Below are 20,786 nucleotides of genomic sequence, written 5' to 3' on the forward strand. Positions count from 1 at the left end.
CACTCATCGAATTTCTTTTAAAATTAGGTGTCATATATTTACCATTTAAACCACAAAATAGCTTGAAAGAAAAGTTAATGGTCCATAGGCCCCGCATAGACCTATCCATGGCCAAGCTTTGGACAGAATAACTTTTTTTCCATTGGTTGGATGTAAATTCAAATTAAAAATTAAGATATATATATTTGTAAAATTGTATAAATTTTAATATTTTATAACATTTGAGCTCATGAACGTTTTAGTCTTTTGGGGTTAAAATCATAAAAAATACATAAAATTGAAAAATAAAAAGGAAAATTAGAACTGTGAGAATTTTAAAAATAAAAAAATAAGGTTCCTGAAGTCGTTGTCATCGTTGTTTAATCCAAAAATTAGAAAAAAAAATGTAATGTATTATGAAATACATTTATTTATTTTTATATTTTTTTACATAAATTATTATTTTTTAGGGTAAATTATCAAAATAGTCACTTATATTTGAATTATTACGTTTTAGCCACTTTCATTATCGTGTTGTAACATTTTAGTTACTAAGTTATTAATTGTTGTTAAGGGTGTAACGGTAAGTTGACGTGGCATGTTAAATTATCATTTCAAATAAAAATTTTAGGTTAAATTATACAATTGGTCGTCATATTTTTCATTTTGAGCAATTTAATTTTTTCTTTTATGTTCTTTTAACCTTCTGTTTTTTCTTTATTTTTCATTCTTTTCTGCTTCTCCCTCTATTTTCCTCATTTCTCCATCTCTTTTTATGTTATTTTTCTTTTTTTACATTCCCTTCTCCTATCCCCATATTCCAATGGAGGTTTCAAGAGCTGCCTCAAATGATTTTCGTGTAACTAGGCCATTAATCCATCATATGGTTAAATGCTACACATTAATAAATAACCTTGAGTTGACTGTTTGACATAATTTGCAGATGCTTCATGTTTGAAATCCCATTTCTTTGAATTAATTATGTGAAAAATAGAGATGGAGAAGGGAAAACAAAGGGAGAAGCAAAATAAAATAAAAAATAAAGAGAAAAAAATTAAATTAAAAGAAAAAATTAAATTGCTCAAAATGAAAAAATATGGGGACCGATTATATAATTTAACCTAAATTTTATTTTGAAATGATGATTTAGCGTGCCACGTCAACTTACCGTTGTACTATTAACGCCAATTGTGACTAAAATATTGCCACACGTTAACGTAAGTGATTAAAACATAACATTTCAAACATAAGTGACTAAAATATAACCTGAGATAAATAAAAGTGACAATTTAAGTAGTTTACCCTTTTTTATTTTCTTTAACAAATTTTTAATTTTAAAGTTGCAATTAATTTTAAATTTATCTCTGAAATAAAAACAAGATATTGAATTCACATTAAAACCCAATCTACAAATTCCATTATTAAGAATAAAAATATAAAAAAGAACATATATAGTTTTATTTTTAAATGAAAACTTATCGTCTTGTTTTTTCCGAATGGAGGTTTTTTTATCAATTGACTAATGTGAAAATGGAAAGATTTAAGCGTTCAAGATAGTTGAGTGACTCAAAAAAGATAAAATTGAATTATTGAGTGACCATTTAGCAACTTTTCATAGTTAAATAATTAAAAAAGAAATTTACTAATAATTCAATGACTATTTTATAATTTTTTAGATAATAAAAAAAACTCGTGGCTACTTTTTCAATAAAGAAAAAACAGATTTAACTAATAAAAAATAATGATTTGCAACTTTAAAAACCAAATTAAACTAAAAAATCCTTCAAATTTCAATATTTAGACTTTGGATCCAATAGGGGTGTGCCTGCCCTCAGATAATAAGTAATAAAGATGTATAGGTTGACGTTGGCGGGACATTATCCACACAACACCTGCTGCTTATATGGCGTGGCATTGACAGACCGCTCCACCAATCACCGCATCGTCGGTGGCCTTCGCTCACTACCAACCAGCCCACTTTTAATTATTTCTCTATCCCTTTTCTTTTCTTTCCTTTTAGTTTATTTTTTTACCCACCCTTAGCTTATAGATTTATAATAGTCACTACTTTTAGTACTTTGAATGTACTTGTTATGCTTAACAAATAACAACGTGACATGTGTACTTTGCTTTTCAAACTTATCCAAATAATAATATCTTGTTTTATATAAAAAATATTTAATAAAATTAATAATAGTTTGATTAATCTATTGTGTTTTGAAGAATGTTCGTCTTTGAATTTCACACAGACTAATAATGTAGTCTTGCTGATTGAGTCTTAACTCGATTAACATGAATATTAATGTCAATGCAGGAGGACGTAAATTTGAGTGCGTTAAAGCACATTGTCATCTTATTTATAGACTGGAAAGAGATTCAAAGTTTGATACTCATGTAACTGTGTTCTCTCCATTATTTAATAACAATTTTGAACTTGATTTTTAAATAATTTTTATTATTTAAAAAAATTATAATGATAAAATTAGCTTTTTAGTTTTATCTATTTTGTTAATTTGATTTTTTAAAGTTAGATTTGACTTTTAAATTGATCATCAACAGAGTCGAATCCAGGGGTTGGGACCCTACCAGCCCCCTCTAAAATGAAAATTATTGTTTTGACCATTTAGAAAAATTTAAAAATTTAAATAATAAAAGTAAAATTACACTTTGACCCCCTAAAATTATAAAAATTTAATTTAATTATTTAAAAATTATAAAGATATAGACTATTAAAAATTAAAATTTCATTTCAGCCCCTCTAAAAAAATTTTCTGGCTTAGCCCCTAATAACCAATCTTTCAAAAAAAAATTTAAAATTGTTATTTTTAATAGAAATATTAACTAAAATATTAAATGTTTAAACATAACAGCTTGTATAGTAATTCACGTGTATTTCGTGTTATTTATTTTTTTAATTTTATGAACTTTTTATATTTTTTGACTTTTGACTTTTTTTTATAATTTTTAAATTTTTTATTGATGTGATGTATAAGACAAATAATTCCGTATCAGCATGAAGTGCACGCAGACCGCTATGTCAATTGTCAAGATAGCATTGTTAAAAAAATATATTTTTAAAAAAAGATTTAACTCTTTTTGTAAAGTTAACGAGTAAATTTAACTCTAAAAAAATAATAGTCAAATTGACAAAAGATATAAATATTAGTAACTTTAAAAAATTTTAATAAAATATTATCACATAGATTGTATGGAGTAGGGCCTTTAAAATTTTTAAAATTTTAAATTAGTAAAGGTAAAATTATATTTTACCCCTTAAAAATAATAAAATTTTAATTTAATCATTTAAAAATTACATTTTTAGTATCGTAAAATTTTAATTTAATTTCGGCTTCCAAAAAATTTTCTGGATTCGCACTCTGTGTGAGTGATTGCATTGAAAAAAAATAGAATTATATTTGAAAATTATAAATCTAAGTATAATAAATAATAAAATCAATTAATGAGATCAAAATATTCAAACAAGAAACGAGCGAATTTCCAAATTTAAAAGATAATTGGTAGTATAAAAAAAGTTTAAATAATGAAAAAAACCTATAAATTTTATCATTTTATTTAGATAAATTTTATACTTCAAAATAAATTTTAAAATTATAATTTTAAACCCCAAAATATTATCCTTTAATTTATATTTAAAATTTTAAATAAAATTTATTTGAATGTAAATAAAAGATAAAACTTTACTTGAAAATTAATTAATGTTTATATTAATTTTTTTTATTATGTTGGTATTATAAATTAACTTGAAAAATATAATTTTTTAAAAATTAAATAATTTAAACTAAATCTAATAATAAAAAATTTAGATAATTAAAATTTTTTAAATACATGTTGGTTCTTTTTATATATATAAAATATTAATCTAGTAATAAGGCTAGGCTAAAGAAAAGAGGGGCAAAATAGGAAAGATAAAGTTTCACAAAATACAAGTAAACGTTCCCCTTCGCAAGTTCTTATTCATATTCTACATTCTCTCTCTATTTTCCCATAAAGACTTGGCCTTTGCCTTGGCTGTTGGCTTTGTTTGATTTTGATTTTGATTTTTATCTTTAATTTATCTCTCTACACCATAAAGCATCACCAGCAGCCTCACGACCCTTTCAGAAATATGAGCTTTCACTGAAAACTCGGAAAGATTTAACAAAAACAAACAAACAAAAGGTGGTAGATGCATGCGCCACTACCACAATACCAACTTCTTCAAATCACTCTTCTACTTCTTTCACCATCTTTCCCTTCATTCCCTTTTAGCAACAATGAATCTTGAATTTTCTTTTACCTGATTTTGGTTTTTAATCCTTTTTTTCTCTCTCTCTATCTGTTTCTCCTCGGTTTCTACGCTGTCTCAACCACCACCTTTGCTTTCCCTTTCTCAGGTACCAAACGATTGATACGAACAATGACTTTTTCTTTCTTTCTTTTCATTTTTTTTTGTTTATTTATGTTCTTCGCTGTAATGGATTGTTTTTGCTTTTCCTGGTTATGGAGTCATGACCAGTTTTTTTTTTTAGGCATAAAGGCTTTGGCTTTGTGTGGGTTTCTTTTTTTAACTTTGATTTTTATGTGTTTTGGGGGTTGGGTTTTTTGTGTTTTTCTTGTTTTTCAACTGCCTTCACTTCCATGAAAGGTGGTAGGTTGGTGGGTTTGACTTGTTTTTCAGGGAGAGATAATTGGGATTTTTATTGGGCAGACTCATTGGACATCTTTGTTAGCTTCAAATGATGAATGTTTTGGCATGAAAGTTTTGGCTTTACTTTATGCAAATTATGATGAATTTATCTTTTCATTTCTTGATTAAAAACTTCATGTCATCCTGCCCCCTTATCCGAAGCCTTGTTAACTTTAAGAACTGAATACATTCCATCTTAATAAGGGTTGACTGGAAACGTTTCGTCCGATTTGCATTGGTTTGTTCATATTTTTCTCTAATTTCATTTATGACTGATTCAACCTTCTTGTTTTTTCTTAGATGACTAATCCGTGCATGGGATTTAGATTTAACCCCCTGCTTTTCTATGTAGCATTACTGAAATCAAAATCTAACGTACGTGTAATGACAAACTAGTTGGTTTTCAGCCAAACGATTTCTGTAAGGAGTATGAGTGGTTGATATTAGTATTTTATAACAAAAGAGGATCAACATTTAGGAGTTTCACCAGGCACTTCTATTTTGCTTAGGTTCATTATCAGATTACTTGCTTTGACTCATAGTTCTGATGGCGTTCCTTGCATCTCTTGACCTTTTTTTCTTATTTTGCTATATAAGTGACTACAATAGGTGATATCTTAGATCCACTTATCTTACGAAGCTGTTTCCTATAGCCTTCTGTTTTTACCTGTCATCTTGTTTATTTTCTAACAGGTTCTTTCTTCTTTAATGCTCATCATTTTCTAATTGTTTAATCCACTTATAAGGCCACAGGCACAAGGATAGATGCAAAGGACGATCAATTAAGCCATCGTTCACTGAGTAAAAGGTTGCCAACATGGTGAGCTTACGCAGACGCAAGCTTTTGGGACTCTGCTCTGGTAAACTTTAGTTGATACGTACTTTATCGTGTATAACTAATTATATCCATTGATAGCAATGAGTAGGAAAATTACTATATTGTGTTACATAAAGTGTGCCCTTCAATCGGCCTTTTTGTTTAGCTATGATTGAATTGTAATCAAGTTCTAAATTATGATTGAATAATTTCATTCACCAAATTTAGTGACCTTTTGTAGGGAAGAATTCTGTTTTGACTCCACTTCATAGATTTTTTGGTAATGGAAATGCCCTTGAAACTTCAAGCCAGAATGCAAAATCAGTTAGTGTGCATCCTATTCCCTTAGATTCCATCAACCATGTGCATGGGGTAAGAGTGCATTATGAATCAATTGATCAAGTTTAGTATTAAATGGTTTCACTGTTTTAATTTCTCTTCTTACTTCTTAGTTGTGTTTGCATGTATTGTTTGTATTCCTGTTTCTTCTATCATATTGTATGAACTTGGCAGCTTGCTGATCCCACCCTCCCCCCTTCTTCTGGGGCTAGGGATGCTTCCCTAAATAATGTCTCACTAGTATTCTTGAAAAATGAAAAGAAAAAAAAAAAAAGAAAGAGAATATATTGGTATGGATCATGAATCATAGTTCTTTTCTCCAATCTTTTAAAGCTTTACTAATCTTAAACTGGTGTTGTAACTTAGCCTTGTCGACAATTATATATTTTCTTTATTTTTCCCCACTATATTATAATTCTAGGAATGATTCATTTCATCAGTCATCGTCCAAATTAAGAGAAGAAAAGAATCATCGGCCAAATTAAGAGAAGAAAAGAAAGACCATCCATCATTTTGGAAGAATTTTTCTTCCCCGTGTTGAACCTTCTTTATTTCCATATTTTAGGAAGGCTTGGTAATATGCAATTAAGCTGTGTTCGTAGTTGATGATTACTGATAGAGATTACATTTTACCTTCACCATTGCTTTTCTATCTATACTTGCATTGTAGGTGGTCACAACTTCAGCTTTTCATGTGATCGGTTGATATCCATGGTAGGGTTAGTAAATTTTAGTTATATGAACATCCAAGCCATTTATTTGGTGGCATGTGTGGTCATGTCTTACAGTAGTGAGCTAAAGGTTTTTCTATGAGAAAACATAGGACATGGTATGTGGCTATGTGCTACTTGTTTTGACTTCTTTAACAGAGCTGTATGAGAACCACTGAATAGAATGAATTATTTCTTTACTCATGATTGATAGGAAATATGCAATTGGTTGTATAGTATCTTTTCCTGTGTGTTTGCAGCTTTTCCATATATGTGATCCTAAGGAGTCCGGGGTTCCTCTGCCATTTTGGAGAAATAAAAAGAATATGATGAATCCGTTAACTGATAATGCCTGACCAGTTGAATGCATCTTGGGGCATTATTCTTACTAAATAGTCATTTAATGCCTCATGTTTCCTTGTTGATCTAGACTCACAGGATAAAATACTTGGCTGTCAATTTAAATGATATTTAAGTGCCCCCATATTTATTTAATTGGCATGCATTACATGCAACTTCATAATAAATATACTAAGTGATATAGATTCTTAATTTAATGATAGATAAATACTAAGTGACGTGTGCTGTCCAATTCTTACACTTAAAATGCAACTATTTGATACTCTCTCAGAAAAGCATTCCTATGGTTAGCTGTGGATCCCCAAATGTTTCTGGCTCTGGATCATCAAAAGAGCATCATAATCAACCTTTTCCAGGTTTGTCTCTCAGGAAACACGTTCCACATGTTTAGTTAATATTGTTAAGACTAGAAAATTTTACTTGTTTACGGCTTGGTCTTGGTCTTCCCTTCCTTTCTCCACCCCCTCCTCTCATTCTTTTTTCTTAACTCTTTTCTCTTTCATAGAGAATGAACAATAAAATTGTGCCTCTCTCTGACTTCTGTTTAATATACATGTGTACAAGCACATATAAATTAGATAATAAAATGATGGGATATTGTATTCTACAAGGAACTCAGGCATATGTGGAAGTACTAACATAAAAAGATGCTATTACAACATAAAGAATGAGGAGTCAAATAATGTTAAATCAATCACATTTTGCATGATCTTTGTTTGGGACCTTTTCTTTGCCTACTCCGATCCTATGGGAAAAGCTATTTTTGCTGGCTGTGTTGTATTCAAGTTTTGGGTTGTGAAGTGCAACTAATAGTTCGGTTGGAAGTTTCTTTCTGGTGTTTACCTATGAACTGAAGTTTCCTCGTTCTTATTCCACAAGAAAGCATAACTTGGAATTTGTTCAATGAGGATTACAGTGAAAATTCATGTGTTTTAAAATGATATTGGTGGGTTTACAGCCAAGTCCATACGCAGCTGTTTAAAAAGATAGTTTGGCTGGCAATACGTGCTCTTTGGGATTAATGGAACCAAAGCATTTTGAGATACTAGCTTCTAATCACTTATGTCAGACTTGTTTACTGTTCCTCCATATCAGATTTAAGTGGCTAGAAACAGGTACCTTCAGATTTAAATGGCTTGAAATATTTATTTCCTTGCTGTATTTGCATTTATGGTGGAAGTCTAAATTAACCTTGCAATGGTCCTTGTTCCACTGATTAGGCTAAAACTCTCCTAAGATCAAAAGCTTCCTTCTCTCATTCCCCTTTACTCCTGCATACCGTTCTTGCCTCTCACTTGTTGTGAACCCCAGATTTGACACCAGCACAGAAGCTTCTTTATGCCAAAGAAGAAAAATAAGATTATTTCACAATTCATTCGTCAAAGTTTGGTAGTATGGACAACTATTTCCAGTATTGCAGATTCGGAAATTACTGTATAGTGAATTCACATTATGAAATGATGTTATAAAATGCTTTGTTCTGCCAATGTTTAATGTCCAAAATTGGTACTGTTTTGTATTATATAGTAGAATCCTTGTGACAAGCAAGTTTTGGACTTTTATCTCCCTTTGGGCTCTCTCAGGGTGCTGCTTCTGACAAATGGCATGTTTGATATAAATAGAGAAGTATTGTGAGGAAGTGTCGGTGTTTTAACTTTTACCCCTTTTGTTAGTTAGAATAAAGAAGAAATTACATATCTCAGAACTGAGTCCATGCCATGCTGCTTCCATATTAAACATGTAATTACTTCTTAACATCTTCGTTACGACTGATGTCTGTGGACAATGTTATCGTCTGTAGGGCAACTGATCAAACGGAGAAAGCGGCACCGAAGGAAGCATGTTCAAAACCAAGAACCTTGTCTGATGAGGGGTGTATACTTCAAAAATATGAAATGGCAAGCTGCAATAAAAGTCGACAAGAAACAGATTCACTTAGGCACTGTTGGTTCACAAGAAGAAGCTGCCCGCTTATATGACAGGTAATAATTTGGCTTTTATCTTGCTTGTAATGACTACTACTAGAATTACTTCAAAAATTCTTATCACTACCTATACAAATATTGTTTTTCAGTAGCACACAGTAAGAAGGTTGGATAGTTTGATATGGATGCAAAATAACCTTTAAGCTTTATATATCAATGTCTGATATGAAGAAGCCATATTCATTTGTTTTCACTCTTAACTTGGTGGTATGAAGGATAATTGTACGTTCTCATTGGTATTAATGAATTTCTTTGAAAGTATTCATGTATAGTGATGATAAATACAAAGAAGCGCTATTCATATGCAAGTTCCACAAGAATATGGGATGGAATGTATGAAAAAGCGTTGAAGTCGTATGCAGTTCCTAGCGTCTTTATATTAAGGATTAGTAAAGTGTTCTCATTTGTTTGTTTTTTCTTTTATGTTTCTTCATCGACTATAAGTAAACAATGCCTGGTTTCTACCATTTCGTATTTTACTGAGACGGTTTCCTAGTGTTGATTTTTAGGTGATATAACTTACTTACTGAGTAGTTATGTTGATAGATAATATTTTTTATATGTAGAGCTGCTTTCATGTGTGGAAGGGAGCCTAACTTCGAGCTTTCAGAGGAGGAAAAACAAGAGCTTAGGAATTTCAAGTGGGATGAGTTTTTGGCATATACTCGCCATTCAATTACCAATAAAAGTAAACCCTCAGTGTATTGCTTTTCTATTTTTATTACCTCAGCTGCTATAAATTAAATATTCGATGTGTTTATTTTGAATGTTGATTACAGAATCCAAGCGAAGGCTCGGCATCAGACCACAGAAAAGCTCTGAACCAGCAATAGAGAATGGTCAGTGACAGGGCAAAGCAGACAAAAGAGTCAATAGTTTCTCAGCTTCAAAACAGGCGGCACTAGACTCTTGAGCCTCATGAAAAGATGATGGTTCCAGAGGAAGGCTGAATAATCTGGTTTTAGTTATTAAACTCTAGTTGCTGAGTCTCCATTTTTGGGTGTATAAAGGGCCCCTATTAGGGCAAGAAGCAATGATAAATCCCATTATTATCATTTTCTGGTAAGCAGATATCAATAGTTTTAAACTTAAACCGAAATAAGTGGTAAATATTAGTTACATCATCAGCCTGACAACGAATCACCATTGTTATTAAGACAGATGAAAGGCATGCATAAAGATAATTGCAGAACTCCGAACTTGTTTTCATGTCATTTGTTCTGCCCATGTAGAGGAAAAAATGCAGAATTTGCTCAAAATGCCTTTACTAGCATTGATCCTTAGTCACATACAGTTAAGCCAATTGCATATGCTTAGGGATGCCAAAAAAGCCTGAAACCTATGGTTCCGAGCTGATCCAACCCGATAAGGTCAGTTTTTTCTCTTGAAATCAGGTTTCAGGGCGGGGCGGTTTAGCTTTAGAGAATGGTCGGGTTGGGGTCAGGTTTAGCGTGAGACCGCCCTGCCCCAAGATATTTATGAAATTACCCTTTTATGTTTTATTAAATATTAATTAGGTTAAAAAGTCCATAAAATTTATCACTTAATATCATTTTGCTAACTTTACTCATTACACGCTAGTTTCTTTCCTCTCATTTTAATTTATTTTTTCAAGTCTCCCTTCTCATTTCCCTTCCTTTTTTATCTATGATGTAATTTTAGTCATCTCAAGCATGGTTTTTTTTATTATTAATTTTTGGGTTCGGGGTAAGTTAAATTTTTTTAAAGTCAAGGTTGGGTTGGTGTCGAGGCATCTTATCCGCTATTCGGGGTGAGTATAGGATACAAGTATTTGTTGTACATAGATGTTTTCAATTGTCTATGCATATGTACTATTGGAGAAAATTTCTTTTCTTTTTTCTCCCAAGTTTTCTCCTGCCTTTTATCAGTTGAATTAGTTCTTGTCCAGTTCAAGTAAAAAGGACTACGATTTTTGGCTGAACAAAGCTAACTTGATGAAGACTGGGTTTTCATCTATAAGCATCAGTCTTTACTATATCAACTTGATGAACACCGTCTCCAACAGATCTTGCTTGCAATGGTCTGGTTTTTTATTGCATGTGTTTTACATTTTAAGGCTTTGGTAATTGGCATCAACATCACCATATTTATTGTGAACTGATTACTTGAATTGGGAACTGTAAATAATGCCTTTGATAATCTGGCAGGGAGTGGCACTGCAATCTGCATTGCCACTCCAGGTGTTGTTTAAGCACTTAAAAGTGCATAACTTGCTTGATTGTCTCCTTTATTATCCCTCATGCTAATTTGGTGCTTATCACCATTCACTCATTTGCTCTTACTGGGACTACAGTTGATTTTGCTGCACTTAAAGTGAGACCAAAATTTGGTTCTTTATCACTATTCACTCATGGTTGCTCTCAAAATCAAGAGGATTGAATATTGCTGTACTTATATCTTGCAAATCCACTTTCCGTGCCTATAACCTGGTAGGTCAACACCTTTGACTAAGGAGCATCATCTTGCGACTTGAAGCACCGACGAGCCTGTCCATTGAGACCACATACCTAACTTAAATAAGAAATCTATTACTTACACGTCATATATATTCATTCCCTAGAGACAGCCCGGACATTAAAACTTATCTAAGATAACTTGATGATAAGATATTAGTAGACTAAATAATTTGGAGGGAGTCTAAAAGCAATATGAGAACCACACGTGGCATCTTATGAGCTATCAAAGAAAACCCATTTAAAAGCCTTTGGATTTTGAGAAAAGGGGGCAAGGCATCTCTCCTAATTAAACTTCAACTCACCCCTATTCTTGTCTTCTCTCTAATATTCTCTCGATACTCATGTTCTAGTTGTTCTAACTTATCTATAGTTCTCCGCTCTCTTGGTAAACCATCACAAACCATCACAAATTAATTCTTATATCAACAATTAGTATCATGAGTATGGGGCTCATTCTCGACCTTAAAATTTAGTCGAATGATGGCTTCTCCCAACATCAACTTTCCCAATAACAAACTTTCTAAACAACCTCAACAACCAAAATTTTTCAAGCTTTCCTAGCAACTAAAACTTTCCCAACTTTCAAAACCAAGCGGACCAGAAAGGTCAAGTCCCCTGGGGAAACAACAATCTTAGCCAACAATACCATTATCCCTATAGTATGTTCAATCAACAACAGTATTACCCTCAGTACAACCATTCCCTAGGATATTATGGTCTTGCCCTAAGTAATCTAGCTTCGGGACACCGAGTCCCAAACTAGAACTCTATCCCACCACAATTCTAAGAGCTATATATACATCCATTTTTGTTCGGGGCAAAGGGCGTACAACACCAAGAATCTAGCCCACTCTTCATTTGGCCCATGAAAATCCTCTTCACCGTATCATCTTTGTCAAAATAGTTTGGCCACATGCTATTTCGTGTAGGCTCTAAGTCTCCTCTCCAAGTTCTTATCTATATAACCATCGGGACTCTTTCACCACAAGCAATGCATATAAGCATTCCTTAAGGTAATCACCTTCTCCATCTCCAAATGGCTACCTTAGCGCAGCTTGTAAAATTGCCTCATCACAAATTCATCAGTCAAAGGCAGTATGTGATCGTAGGTATCATTGTCCGGGAGTTTATATCTCATAGGAAAAGGGAACTCTTCGGAAAATTGGTGGCGAATTAAAATAAACTTCTTCTTGTCTAAGCAAAGATTGGATGTATGGGTATTTAGGATATGTTTGACCAACATCCCATCCTTACCCTACTTTGTGAAATACAACATCTCTTGCATACTTCGATCTTTCCTTTGATTTGTCAATGTAAGTTTAAAAAGGTTTAGAAAAGTGGACAAGCATGGAGACTTCTTATGAGCATGTGGCAAAAGCTATCAAATAAGTCACCTCTCAGACTAATAAAAGAGTGACACGTAACCCACCACTTAGTACAATCTCCTCTCATATTAATTATGTCAACTGTAGTGCACATCGCCCCTTAAATCGCTCTTATCAAAATAGCATTTATTTTAAATATTTTTAAAACTTGAAAGCTCCTAAAATGTCCTTGAAATATTTCTAACTCCAAATACCCATAATCCTTATGAGCATGTGGCCTCCCAATAGAAAGTTCACCTCACACCAACAAGTACCTCACAACAGTGCAAGTCACCATTCAATACCCAAACAGGTTGTAAAAGCTTAATGTCTCAGGGAATGCGAATTTATAACCTCCCTATCGACCAAGGACAATTGTTATGCTTATACCTCGTGAGTTCACTTCGAGTTCCTATCATCTAGTGGGTTAATGTCTTTAACTAAAGAGGACTATCTTGCAAGCTTAAAACCTCACGAGCCTATCTATTAGGACTACATACTTGAATGATATGGACAAGACACTTGTCATTCATATGTTACGTATATTTATTCTGCAAATATAACAATCTAAATATTAACATGTTCAAAACAACCTACAATAATGAGACAATAAACCAACTAATTTGCAAGAAATCTGGAACCAATATGAGGGCAACAAGTGACACCTTAGGAATTATAAGAGAAAACACCCTTTAAAGGCCTTGGACCCAAAGAAAAGAGGTCAAGACCCCTCTAATAACTAAACCTTCAACTATCCATACTCGTCCTTTCTGTTATCTTCTTTTGATACTCATATTTAGATCATTTTAACTTACCTACAACTTTTTAAATTTCGAGTAAATTGTCTCAAACCACTACAACCTAATTCTTGTATCAACAAATATATATATGCATATATTTATGTGATTTATTTCGCTTAATTCTTGTATCAGCAAATATATATATGTATGTATTTACATATATGGCTCATTTAGCTTAATCTTTAGTGCTTATCTAATTATCAAACATGGTAAAGCTTTTGGATAATGTTAGTTCAGCTTCTTGGCAGCTAATATTTCATCCGCGAAGTCTAAAGGACAGACAGCAGCAACATAGTTTGAATTCAAGCTGTAATATTTCAGACAACTTTCTCCATTAAGTTAAGCTGTAATTTGGAATGGCATCATTCAAGTAGATGATGGTCAACCCTTCATACACTATCTTACATTAGGTTACATATAGCATCACTTGTAATTCTTATTTTACAGTCCAAAAACCCTTCAAACATCAAAAATGCAAAATAGCAATACAAAAAAAACAGGAATATTCTTTACTGTCTGCAATATATGCTAATAACATTTGAGCATCTCTTGCTCTTTGCTACTGCTGGTAGCTGATACTTCCTCCAGCTCGAGCCTCTGTGGTCTCTACATGATCGTCATGTGAAAGACGCGGCCTTTTACTAGGTTTCTCCATCGAATCAGATGATCCCACTGCACCTAAGACTTCATTATCAGCAGCAGATGGATACGGTCTGTTTTCTTCTAGGAGGTAGGCTTCATCATTGTCAACAAAACTTGAATTCAAGAACTCAACATCATCTGGGTTGGTGATAGATTGATCTTGAATCCAATTAGAGTTATTAGTTGCCTGTGGTACTTCTAATAACTCATCAAACGATAACCCCTCATTGTAGAAAAATTCCTGAAACGTATGCAAAAACAGCTTTACTTTTTATCTTCATCATAATCTGCAGGAATAAATAACTAAGAGAAACAGATTTTTACCGCCGGAATTAAAACCTCATCGCCAAGATACTCGAAACTAGAAGGTATTCCTAATCCCTCAATTGCAACAACTACATTATTTTGATCGCTTCTTTCGACGGTGATGGTTTCATCACCATTAGTAAGAACCGAACTACAGGACTTATCATCCTTTTCAATGATGCTATTCAGTTTTTGAACCCCACTGTTGCCTTCGGGTTCATTGCATTCTTTTGACCTCTCGTGTAAATTTCCCTGAATCAAAGAAATGAGCATTTAGTCATCATCTAAACAGATAAATGATTAAGAAATTCTGCATTAAGCATCTTACCTTCGAAATCGCATCATCCAGATCATGAGACGATAAATTAGAGACTACATCATCATTGGCTATATTATGTTGACTACTTATTTCTCCGGCATAACTCTCAATGCCGGATTGATTATGAACAACATCATCACAGTCCTTATGCTGACTTGATTGCCCAGCATCAGTGCAGGAAATATCAACCCTTTTCTTCAATTTACAAAGGTTGAATGTTTTCTACAACAAATCAAAGCAAATAAACAAAAAATCGAACATAATAAAAGCTAAAATATATTAATTCAAATGAAATAGTGACTTACCCGATCAGTGTCAGTGGAGTTAGGGGCAGCCACGAGTTCATACTCATGCATAACCCAGCAAGTCTTGATTTTGTCTTTATCATTACATTGGCCTTTATAGTAAACCAAGGTCTTCTTGGTGCCAATCACCTTCCCTGTTTTAGGGTCTATAATTTTCCGAGCATTGCCCGTAGGTTTCCAATAACCTTCCCGGGTGGTCCGGTTAATTCGTTTACTATTCCGGTACTTATATGTCGGTGTATATATGAAGTACCATAATCGATCCCCAGTTTGCAATTTGGAACTCTCTGAAACACCAAAACATACATACATATATTTCACCAAAATGGATATAAAAAAAAGTCCCAACAAGTTCACCATACATATATAAAAGATTACCAGCTAGTTGCCAAGGCTCCCACTGGCAGATGTCCGGTACTTGATCAATAACTTGGACGAGAGAATCACGGTCGACGCAGAAGGTTACGAGGAGCAGATACTCGATGAGTTCTTCGTCGGTTGGGTGAAATCTGAAACCTTTAACTGTGTTCATTTTGTTTCAAAAAGATTGCTAAAGGAAACTAGAAGTAAAAAAAAAATGGCTGAAGGAGTTGAAATGAACCAAGAGAGCATAGGAAAGTTTGTGCCAAAATATTAACATCCTCTCCATGTATATAAATATACAGAGAGTGGAAGACTGAGGCAGTAATTACACTCTCCTTGCTTACTAAGTTGTAGTACAAATACTTCAAGTGGATCCCACTATACGTGTCAGTTCCTCTTCGGATCACTATTATTCTTTTTCTTTGCTACAAGGACCACTATAATTCTTGGCCTTCCTGGCTAAGTTTGTAATTTCAATAATCTTTTATATTTTTCTATTTTTAATTTTAAAATTTCATTCTGTAACCCAAATAGATAAAATTCATGGCCTATATTATTTTATTGTGCTAATCTAATAATTATCAATATTATTTTTCTTAATAGTTTTAATTTATATAGATTTTTCTCATTTATGTATTTGACACACATTTAAATAGTGCTTTGAAATAATACAAATCCAAACCCTATCTTCCAGTATCCATCAATATTTTCCTTGCATTTGCTAGGAACTTGACGTCGACCCCTTCCGAAAGTGCTTGACTCAAAGCTCCCTTTGTTTGCTTGGAATCAAGCCAAGGAATTATCAATTCACTTGGTCACCAAGGAAACACTTTTGGTCAACTTTTTACCGGTTGAATTTTATTATAGGTGTAATCATTAGATTCTCCATCTCATCTAAACAAATTGCTTTTAGTTAAAATTTTTGATTTTTTACAAGTACTTTTAAAAAATATTAAAAATTAAAATTTTTAATTTTTTTCTCCCAAAACTATTTTTGATGCTTAATTACTTTTTCACTCTTCAATAATGTAGTATTTTCTTTTTTTTTTCTTAGTACTTAACTACAAATGTGTTTAAATCATTAATTAAAAATAAAAAAATATTTTTAAAATAATAATTACACATATTTAATGGTTATATTTAAATATTTAAAATATAGTTTATATATTTTAATTAAATTTTATAAATAATTAATATTTATTGCTTAAAAATATTTAGAATTTATATTTCATATATTAAAATATTAACAATAAATTATAATAATTTTTTTTATTCTTACTAAAATATAATAATATTAACTAATTTAAATATTATTTAAATGTATATTTGTTACTTAATAATAACATTCTAAAATGAATATTTTATTTCTCAAAAATATTTTTTAACAGCAATACTAAACACTCAAATTTTAAACTAATCTTTTCAAAATCATTTTTACACAGTACTTTTCAAAAGTATTGCTAAACTAGCCCTAAATCTTGCAAAAACTGCTACTATATTTCAAGTAGATATCCTGGAAAGGGAAGTTTCATTCCCAGCATAAAATGTGCAGAGCAATTCATCTAAATAAAAGCAAAATAATAAATGAAAATTGATGTCAATATATCTTAAAATCCATAAAATCCAGGTGCATTTAGCCAGCAAAGCCAGTTCAGAGCTCAAAGTGGGTGGATCTAAAAGATAAGAACAACATTAGTATCATGATATTCTACACTTTGCAACTTCTTTGTCTTCCCAAACATGGCATATGTAAGATGACCATGCAAGGGGAAGTGTCATTTGGTGCTTCATTAGCATTCTTCTACGAAAGCAAAGATACAAGAGAGACGAACTCCAATGTTATCCGACCCTTGGATCTTGTGTTAATGACAAAGTGTTCAGGATATTTTCTCAACAACATAAGCAGACCGTACCATGGTTTCCCCTTGGATTCAGGACCGGGCCAGTCCTCGGATGTAAGGTATCTTCTAACTCTGCTGTGATGCCAGACGCTACTAAACTGTTCAACTAACTGTAACAAGAAAGGCAAGGAAAGTAAGCAATCTTGTAAACTATTAAGGTTCAAGAATCACAAGAATGGGATAAACCAAATGAGAGGAGAAAAAATGCAGGCAAGAGAAATCAGAACTCTTTAAGCAAACATTAGCCAATGGACTTTGTTCTTTCCTAAATTTCTGTAAACTTTCCAGACATCAAATACAAATATGCTAAGGAGATCTTACAACCACGAATTCATTGAATTTGTAGCCACTTTAAACAAAGGAAAGTTAGGAGCGGAAATAATCTGTGAAATTTGAAATCAATAAATCAGAATTACAAACTGACTAGATCTTGTTCGCCCCTCTAAATTGCAGGAGCTAAAAAGAAAGGCGCGCGAGGAGAAGGAAAATAAGTAGCACTACTAGCGTGGGTTGTTGTCATTATCATTCGCTTACAAGGACTCTTCCTTTTTCTTTCTCCAATACATGTACATTGATTTTGTGGCCTTTTTGATAGCGTGACATCACAATCGAGCAAGAAAAGTCTTAGCTCCTAATTACACTCCTACTCTATCAAAATTTCGGAGCAAATTATAGAAGAACCATTTCCATGCCAAAATCTAAAAAGCATGGTAAAGCACATTAATAAAGGGAGAATCAAAATAAAGCATCAGTGCTACTGTCAACTGGTCAGGGATGTCATCAGCAAAAAATAATTATATTTATGCAAATGTCAAAAGCCCAAACTGGAACTAACATAAGATTTAGATCACTATAAGCTTAAAACTAACCTCAGCGTGGAGTTTCTCCATGGCCATCCATTCTCCAGGACCACAAAGATCTGAAAGCACAGTAGCTACAGAAGAAACCACATCCTTCTCTTCCAACTGCATAAGTTGTTGATTATCAGATTCTCGGTCAACTCTAGATCTTCCCTCTCCCTTCTTCTCTACAGGAACTGCAGATGATACCATGGCAATCAAACAGAATTTATTGTCCATCAAGTAAATAAAGGAGGAACTTTTAGTTCCTGTTCGGGTAAAATATTGAAAGAAAAATATTGATGAATTGAATGAGAACAGCATTAAGGAACGAAAGTTCATGCTCAAGGATGTAAAACTGGTTGATGAAATCCTAGATATCATTTTGGTGCCATAAAAATCAAAAGTAACTTTTTGAAATGATAGAGTCAGTAATTCGTGGCTGACTTATCATAAATTATATACCTAAAACATCATAGATAACATGGAAACTGGAAAATATACTTAGGCTACTAGAGGATTGCTTATTTCCAGGTTGAGAGAGCAGGACATGTTACCTAGACATAATCTGATGGATACCAAGTAATAGGCTTAATAACGAAGAGTCAGATGAAAAGGAAGAAGAAACGGCCAATAGTAGTCTGAGACAGGGAAATGAACGCTGAGCATGCAAGTCCTGGTTGAGCAAATGCAGAAAAGAACAAGAAGTGCCACAAAACCAAAATTACGCCCATCCATGACTAACCAATTATGGCAAATTTTAACATCTATAAAGTATTAAACTAGTGTCAATTAGTACTTCCAAACATCATCCTTCATCTTCTCTCTTCAACAAGGCTTTGTCACTAGTTTCATTAAAGGCTTCAAGATGACTACATTGGATGTTCTTCTGAAAATGCAGAGGGGAATCCCCAACAACTACCAAAGAAATAAAGGTAAGTCAAAGCCAGGATAATCCAATGAATTGGGGTGGTTCTCCAAAACCAGATCAGATTCGCTAGATGAGGCAGAATGAGGAAAAATGGTAAGGACCGGTGATGAATTATGGAATGCAATGGGAAACTCCTTGAACAGGAAATCGACAAGAACAAAGCTATGCAAGCAAAATACCACCAGGAAAAAAGGATCCAGGTTCAATTTAGCAAAGTATTTTGAATGCTGCATGCGTGCAACCACAATTAATTAACAAAGTGAGTTTCTAATTGCCAGAAAAACCACGACAAATAGCATTGGAAAGAATGAACCAAGGAGCTAAATAGTTCAGGCAAGTGTAGCAAACTCAAACATAGCTATTCTCAGAAAACAAGATCTATCATTCTTCTCAACTAGACAGATAAATGTCGTTTGCAATCTAACAAATGTCACAATATTCTAAATACAAAAAGGGTAGAAATAATCCCAAAACATCAGTATCCTAAAACATCAAGCAAATTCAATTCTACATCATCAAAAACTAAATATTTACAAAACAATGAACTTTAAAAAGCAATGGTTGAAGAATGACAAATTTTCTTCCTACAATTCCATAATAACTAGGAACAAATAACAACAGACAAAAATTGATCAAACGATCGAATAAATGATAAATTTTAATAAAAAACCAATAGTCATTTATACTAACCTAATGCTCCGGCCAACCCCACCTTCCCTCCGGAACCGGCCTCGGTTCCACTATACCAATCTTCCCTTCTAACCTTCTTCCCACCACTCCCAACATCCTCTTCCTCCCCGTACTCATCCTCATAATACTCTCTTCCTCTCCCTTTCTTTGCTCCCGCTGCCACCACAGCAGAACCCGCCACGGACCCCACCGTCCTCCCCATCTCCGCCCCGCCATGGTGACCATAGTGCGGTACACCTCCAGCCGCTGACCCAGCACCCGCGGTCTGGTAAATCGAAACATGGTGCCTAGGCGCAAGGGCTCCCCCGAGAATACTCCTCACGGGGAGAAGAAAGTAAAATTGTTTATCTCCAATTTGGAGGAGGTCTTGTGAATCCAGCTTGACGGGAGGGTTACCAGGAAGGTGGAGGACGCCTTCGACGAGGCAGCCGTTTTTTCCGAGGACTTCAAGGGCGAAACGACGTCGGGTGAAGTCGTAGAAGATGCGAGCATGGTGGCGGGAAATGTTCATACCGCCGCCGAGGCTGGCTAAGTCGACGTCGACGGTGGATTTCTTGGAGTTGCGGCCGAGCATTATGGAGTAGGTTTGCATGTAGTATTCGAAGTCTTCGCCTTGTAGCTTGGCGAATCCCGCCTCCACGTCGCTCCCACCCGTCGTGCCCATTGCCGATTTCGGTTTCGATTGAATTATTGATTGATCCAATGCCTTGTTCCAATAATCAAAAGGGTGTCGGAGTTTCCAGGATGGTTTCCCCTTCCCGCTTTAGCCCCTTCCTATTCTCTCATTTTTTTCCTTGATACCCTTTTCTAACTTTGGTCTAAATCTGATTTTAGTCCCTTTACTGTGCTAAAATTCATATATAGATCCTTCTACTTTAATATGATCAAATTTAGTCCTTTGCTTTTATAATGTAATTAGTAGGATGGTTAATTGTTGTAGATAAAGTGATTAGATTGATTTTTCTTTAAACA

The 20,786-nt window shown here is 33.5% G+C and overlaps 3 protein-coding genes across 4 annotated transcripts; 1 reads left to right on the top strand and 2 right to left on the bottom strand.

The window, feature by feature from the left end:
* The first annotated feature begins 3,949 nt into the window (after positions 1-3,949).
* LOC121231837 (ethylene-responsive transcription factor-like protein At4g13040) lies at positions 3,950-10,069 on the top strand. Of its 2 annotated transcripts, none has more exons than XM_041116665.1 (7): positions 3,950-4,373; positions 5,413-5,526; positions 5,725-5,855; positions 7,164-7,248; positions 8,694-8,874; positions 9,444-9,565; positions 9,657-10,069. In XM_041116665.1, the coding sequence occupies exons 2-7, from the start codon at positions 5,484-5,486 to the stop codon at positions 9,722-9,724; spliced, it is 630 nt and encodes a 209-aa protein (XP_040972599.1). In that variant the 5' UTR covers positions 3,950-4,373; positions 5,413-5,483; the 3' UTR covers positions 9,725-10,069. The 2 variants fall into 2 exon arrangements, with proteins under 2 accessions (XP_040972599.1, XP_040972600.1); XM_041116666.1 differs by having other exon boundaries at positions 3,952-4,373; positions 5,420-5,526.
* Positions 10,070-13,819: 3,750 nt separating this feature from the next.
* On the bottom strand, positions 13,820-15,777 carry LOC121231838 (NAC domain-containing protein 4). Its single transcript, XM_041116667.1, has 5 exons — positions 15,469-15,777; positions 15,091-15,377; positions 14,795-15,007; positions 14,485-14,718; positions 13,820-14,401 (listed from the first exon to the last, which is right to left on the bottom strand). Exons 1-5 carry the CDS (start codon positions 15,620-15,622, stop codon positions 14,078-14,080), a joined length of 1,212 nt encoding a protein of 403 aa, XP_040972601.1. The 5' UTR covers positions 15,623-15,777; the 3' UTR covers positions 13,820-14,077.
* A 1,257-nt stretch (positions 15,778-17,034) lies between these two features.
* Positions 17,035-20,656, bottom strand: LOC107925759 (FHA domain-containing protein FHA2). The gene is made up of 3 exons (XM_041116668.1): positions 19,815-20,656; positions 18,224-18,390; positions 17,035-17,464 (listed from the first exon to the last, which is right to left on the bottom strand). Exons 1-3 carry the CDS (start codon positions 20,476-20,478, stop codon positions 17,255-17,257), a joined length of 1,041 nt encoding a protein of 346 aa, XP_040972602.1. The 5' UTR covers positions 20,479-20,656; the 3' UTR covers positions 17,035-17,254.
* Positions 20,657-20,786: the final 130 nt, after the last annotated feature.

Source organism: Gossypium hirsutum, chromosome A07 (genome assembly GCF_007990345.1).
Source record: "Gossypium hirsutum isolate 1008001.06 chromosome A07, Gossypium_hirsutum_v2.1, whole genome shotgun sequence".
In the NCBI taxonomy this organism is placed as follows: Eukaryota; Viridiplantae; Streptophyta; class Magnoliopsida; order Malvales; family Malvaceae; genus Gossypium; species Gossypium hirsutum.

Excerpts from the sequence above, each read along its gene's own strand:
- LOC121231837 (XM_041116665.1), top strand. The coding sequence starts at position 5,484 with ATGGTGAGCTTACGCAGACGCAAGCTTTTGGGACTCTGCTCTG. Across the intron at positions 5,856-7,163 it reads CCATCAACCATGTGCATGGG|AAAAGCATTCCTATGGTTAG; the intron begins GTAAGAGTGCAT and ends ATACTCTCTCAG. Across the intron at positions 9,566-9,656 it reads CCATTCAATTACCAATAAAA|AATCCAAGCGAAGGCTCGGC; the intron begins GTAAACCCTCAG and ends TGTTGATTACAG.
- LOC121231838 (XM_041116667.1), bottom strand. The coding sequence starts at position 15,622 with ATGAACACAGTTAAAGGTTTCAGATTTCACCCAACCGACGAAGAACTC. Across the intron at positions 15,378-15,468 it reads GGAGCCTTGGCAACTAGCTG|AGAGTTCCAAATTGCAAACT; the intron begins GTAATCTTTTAT and ends TTGGTGTTTCAG. Across the intron at positions 15,008-15,090 it reads ACTCCACTGACACTGATCGG|AAAACATTCAACCTTTGTAA; the intron begins GTAAGTCACTAT and ends GATTTGTTGTAG.
- LOC107925759 (XM_041116668.1), bottom strand. The coding sequence starts at position 20,478 with ATGGGCACGACGGGTGGGAGCGACGTGGAGGCGGGATTCGCCAAGCTA. Across the intron at positions 18,391-19,814 it reads GGGGTTGGCCGGAGCATTAG|TTCCTGTAGAGAAGAAGGGA; the intron begins GTTAGTATAAAT and ends TATCATCTGCAG. Across the intron at positions 17,465-18,223 it reads TGGAGAAACTCCACGCTGAG|TTAGTTGAACAGTTTAGTAG; the intron begins GTTAGTTTTAAG and ends TTCTTGTTACAG.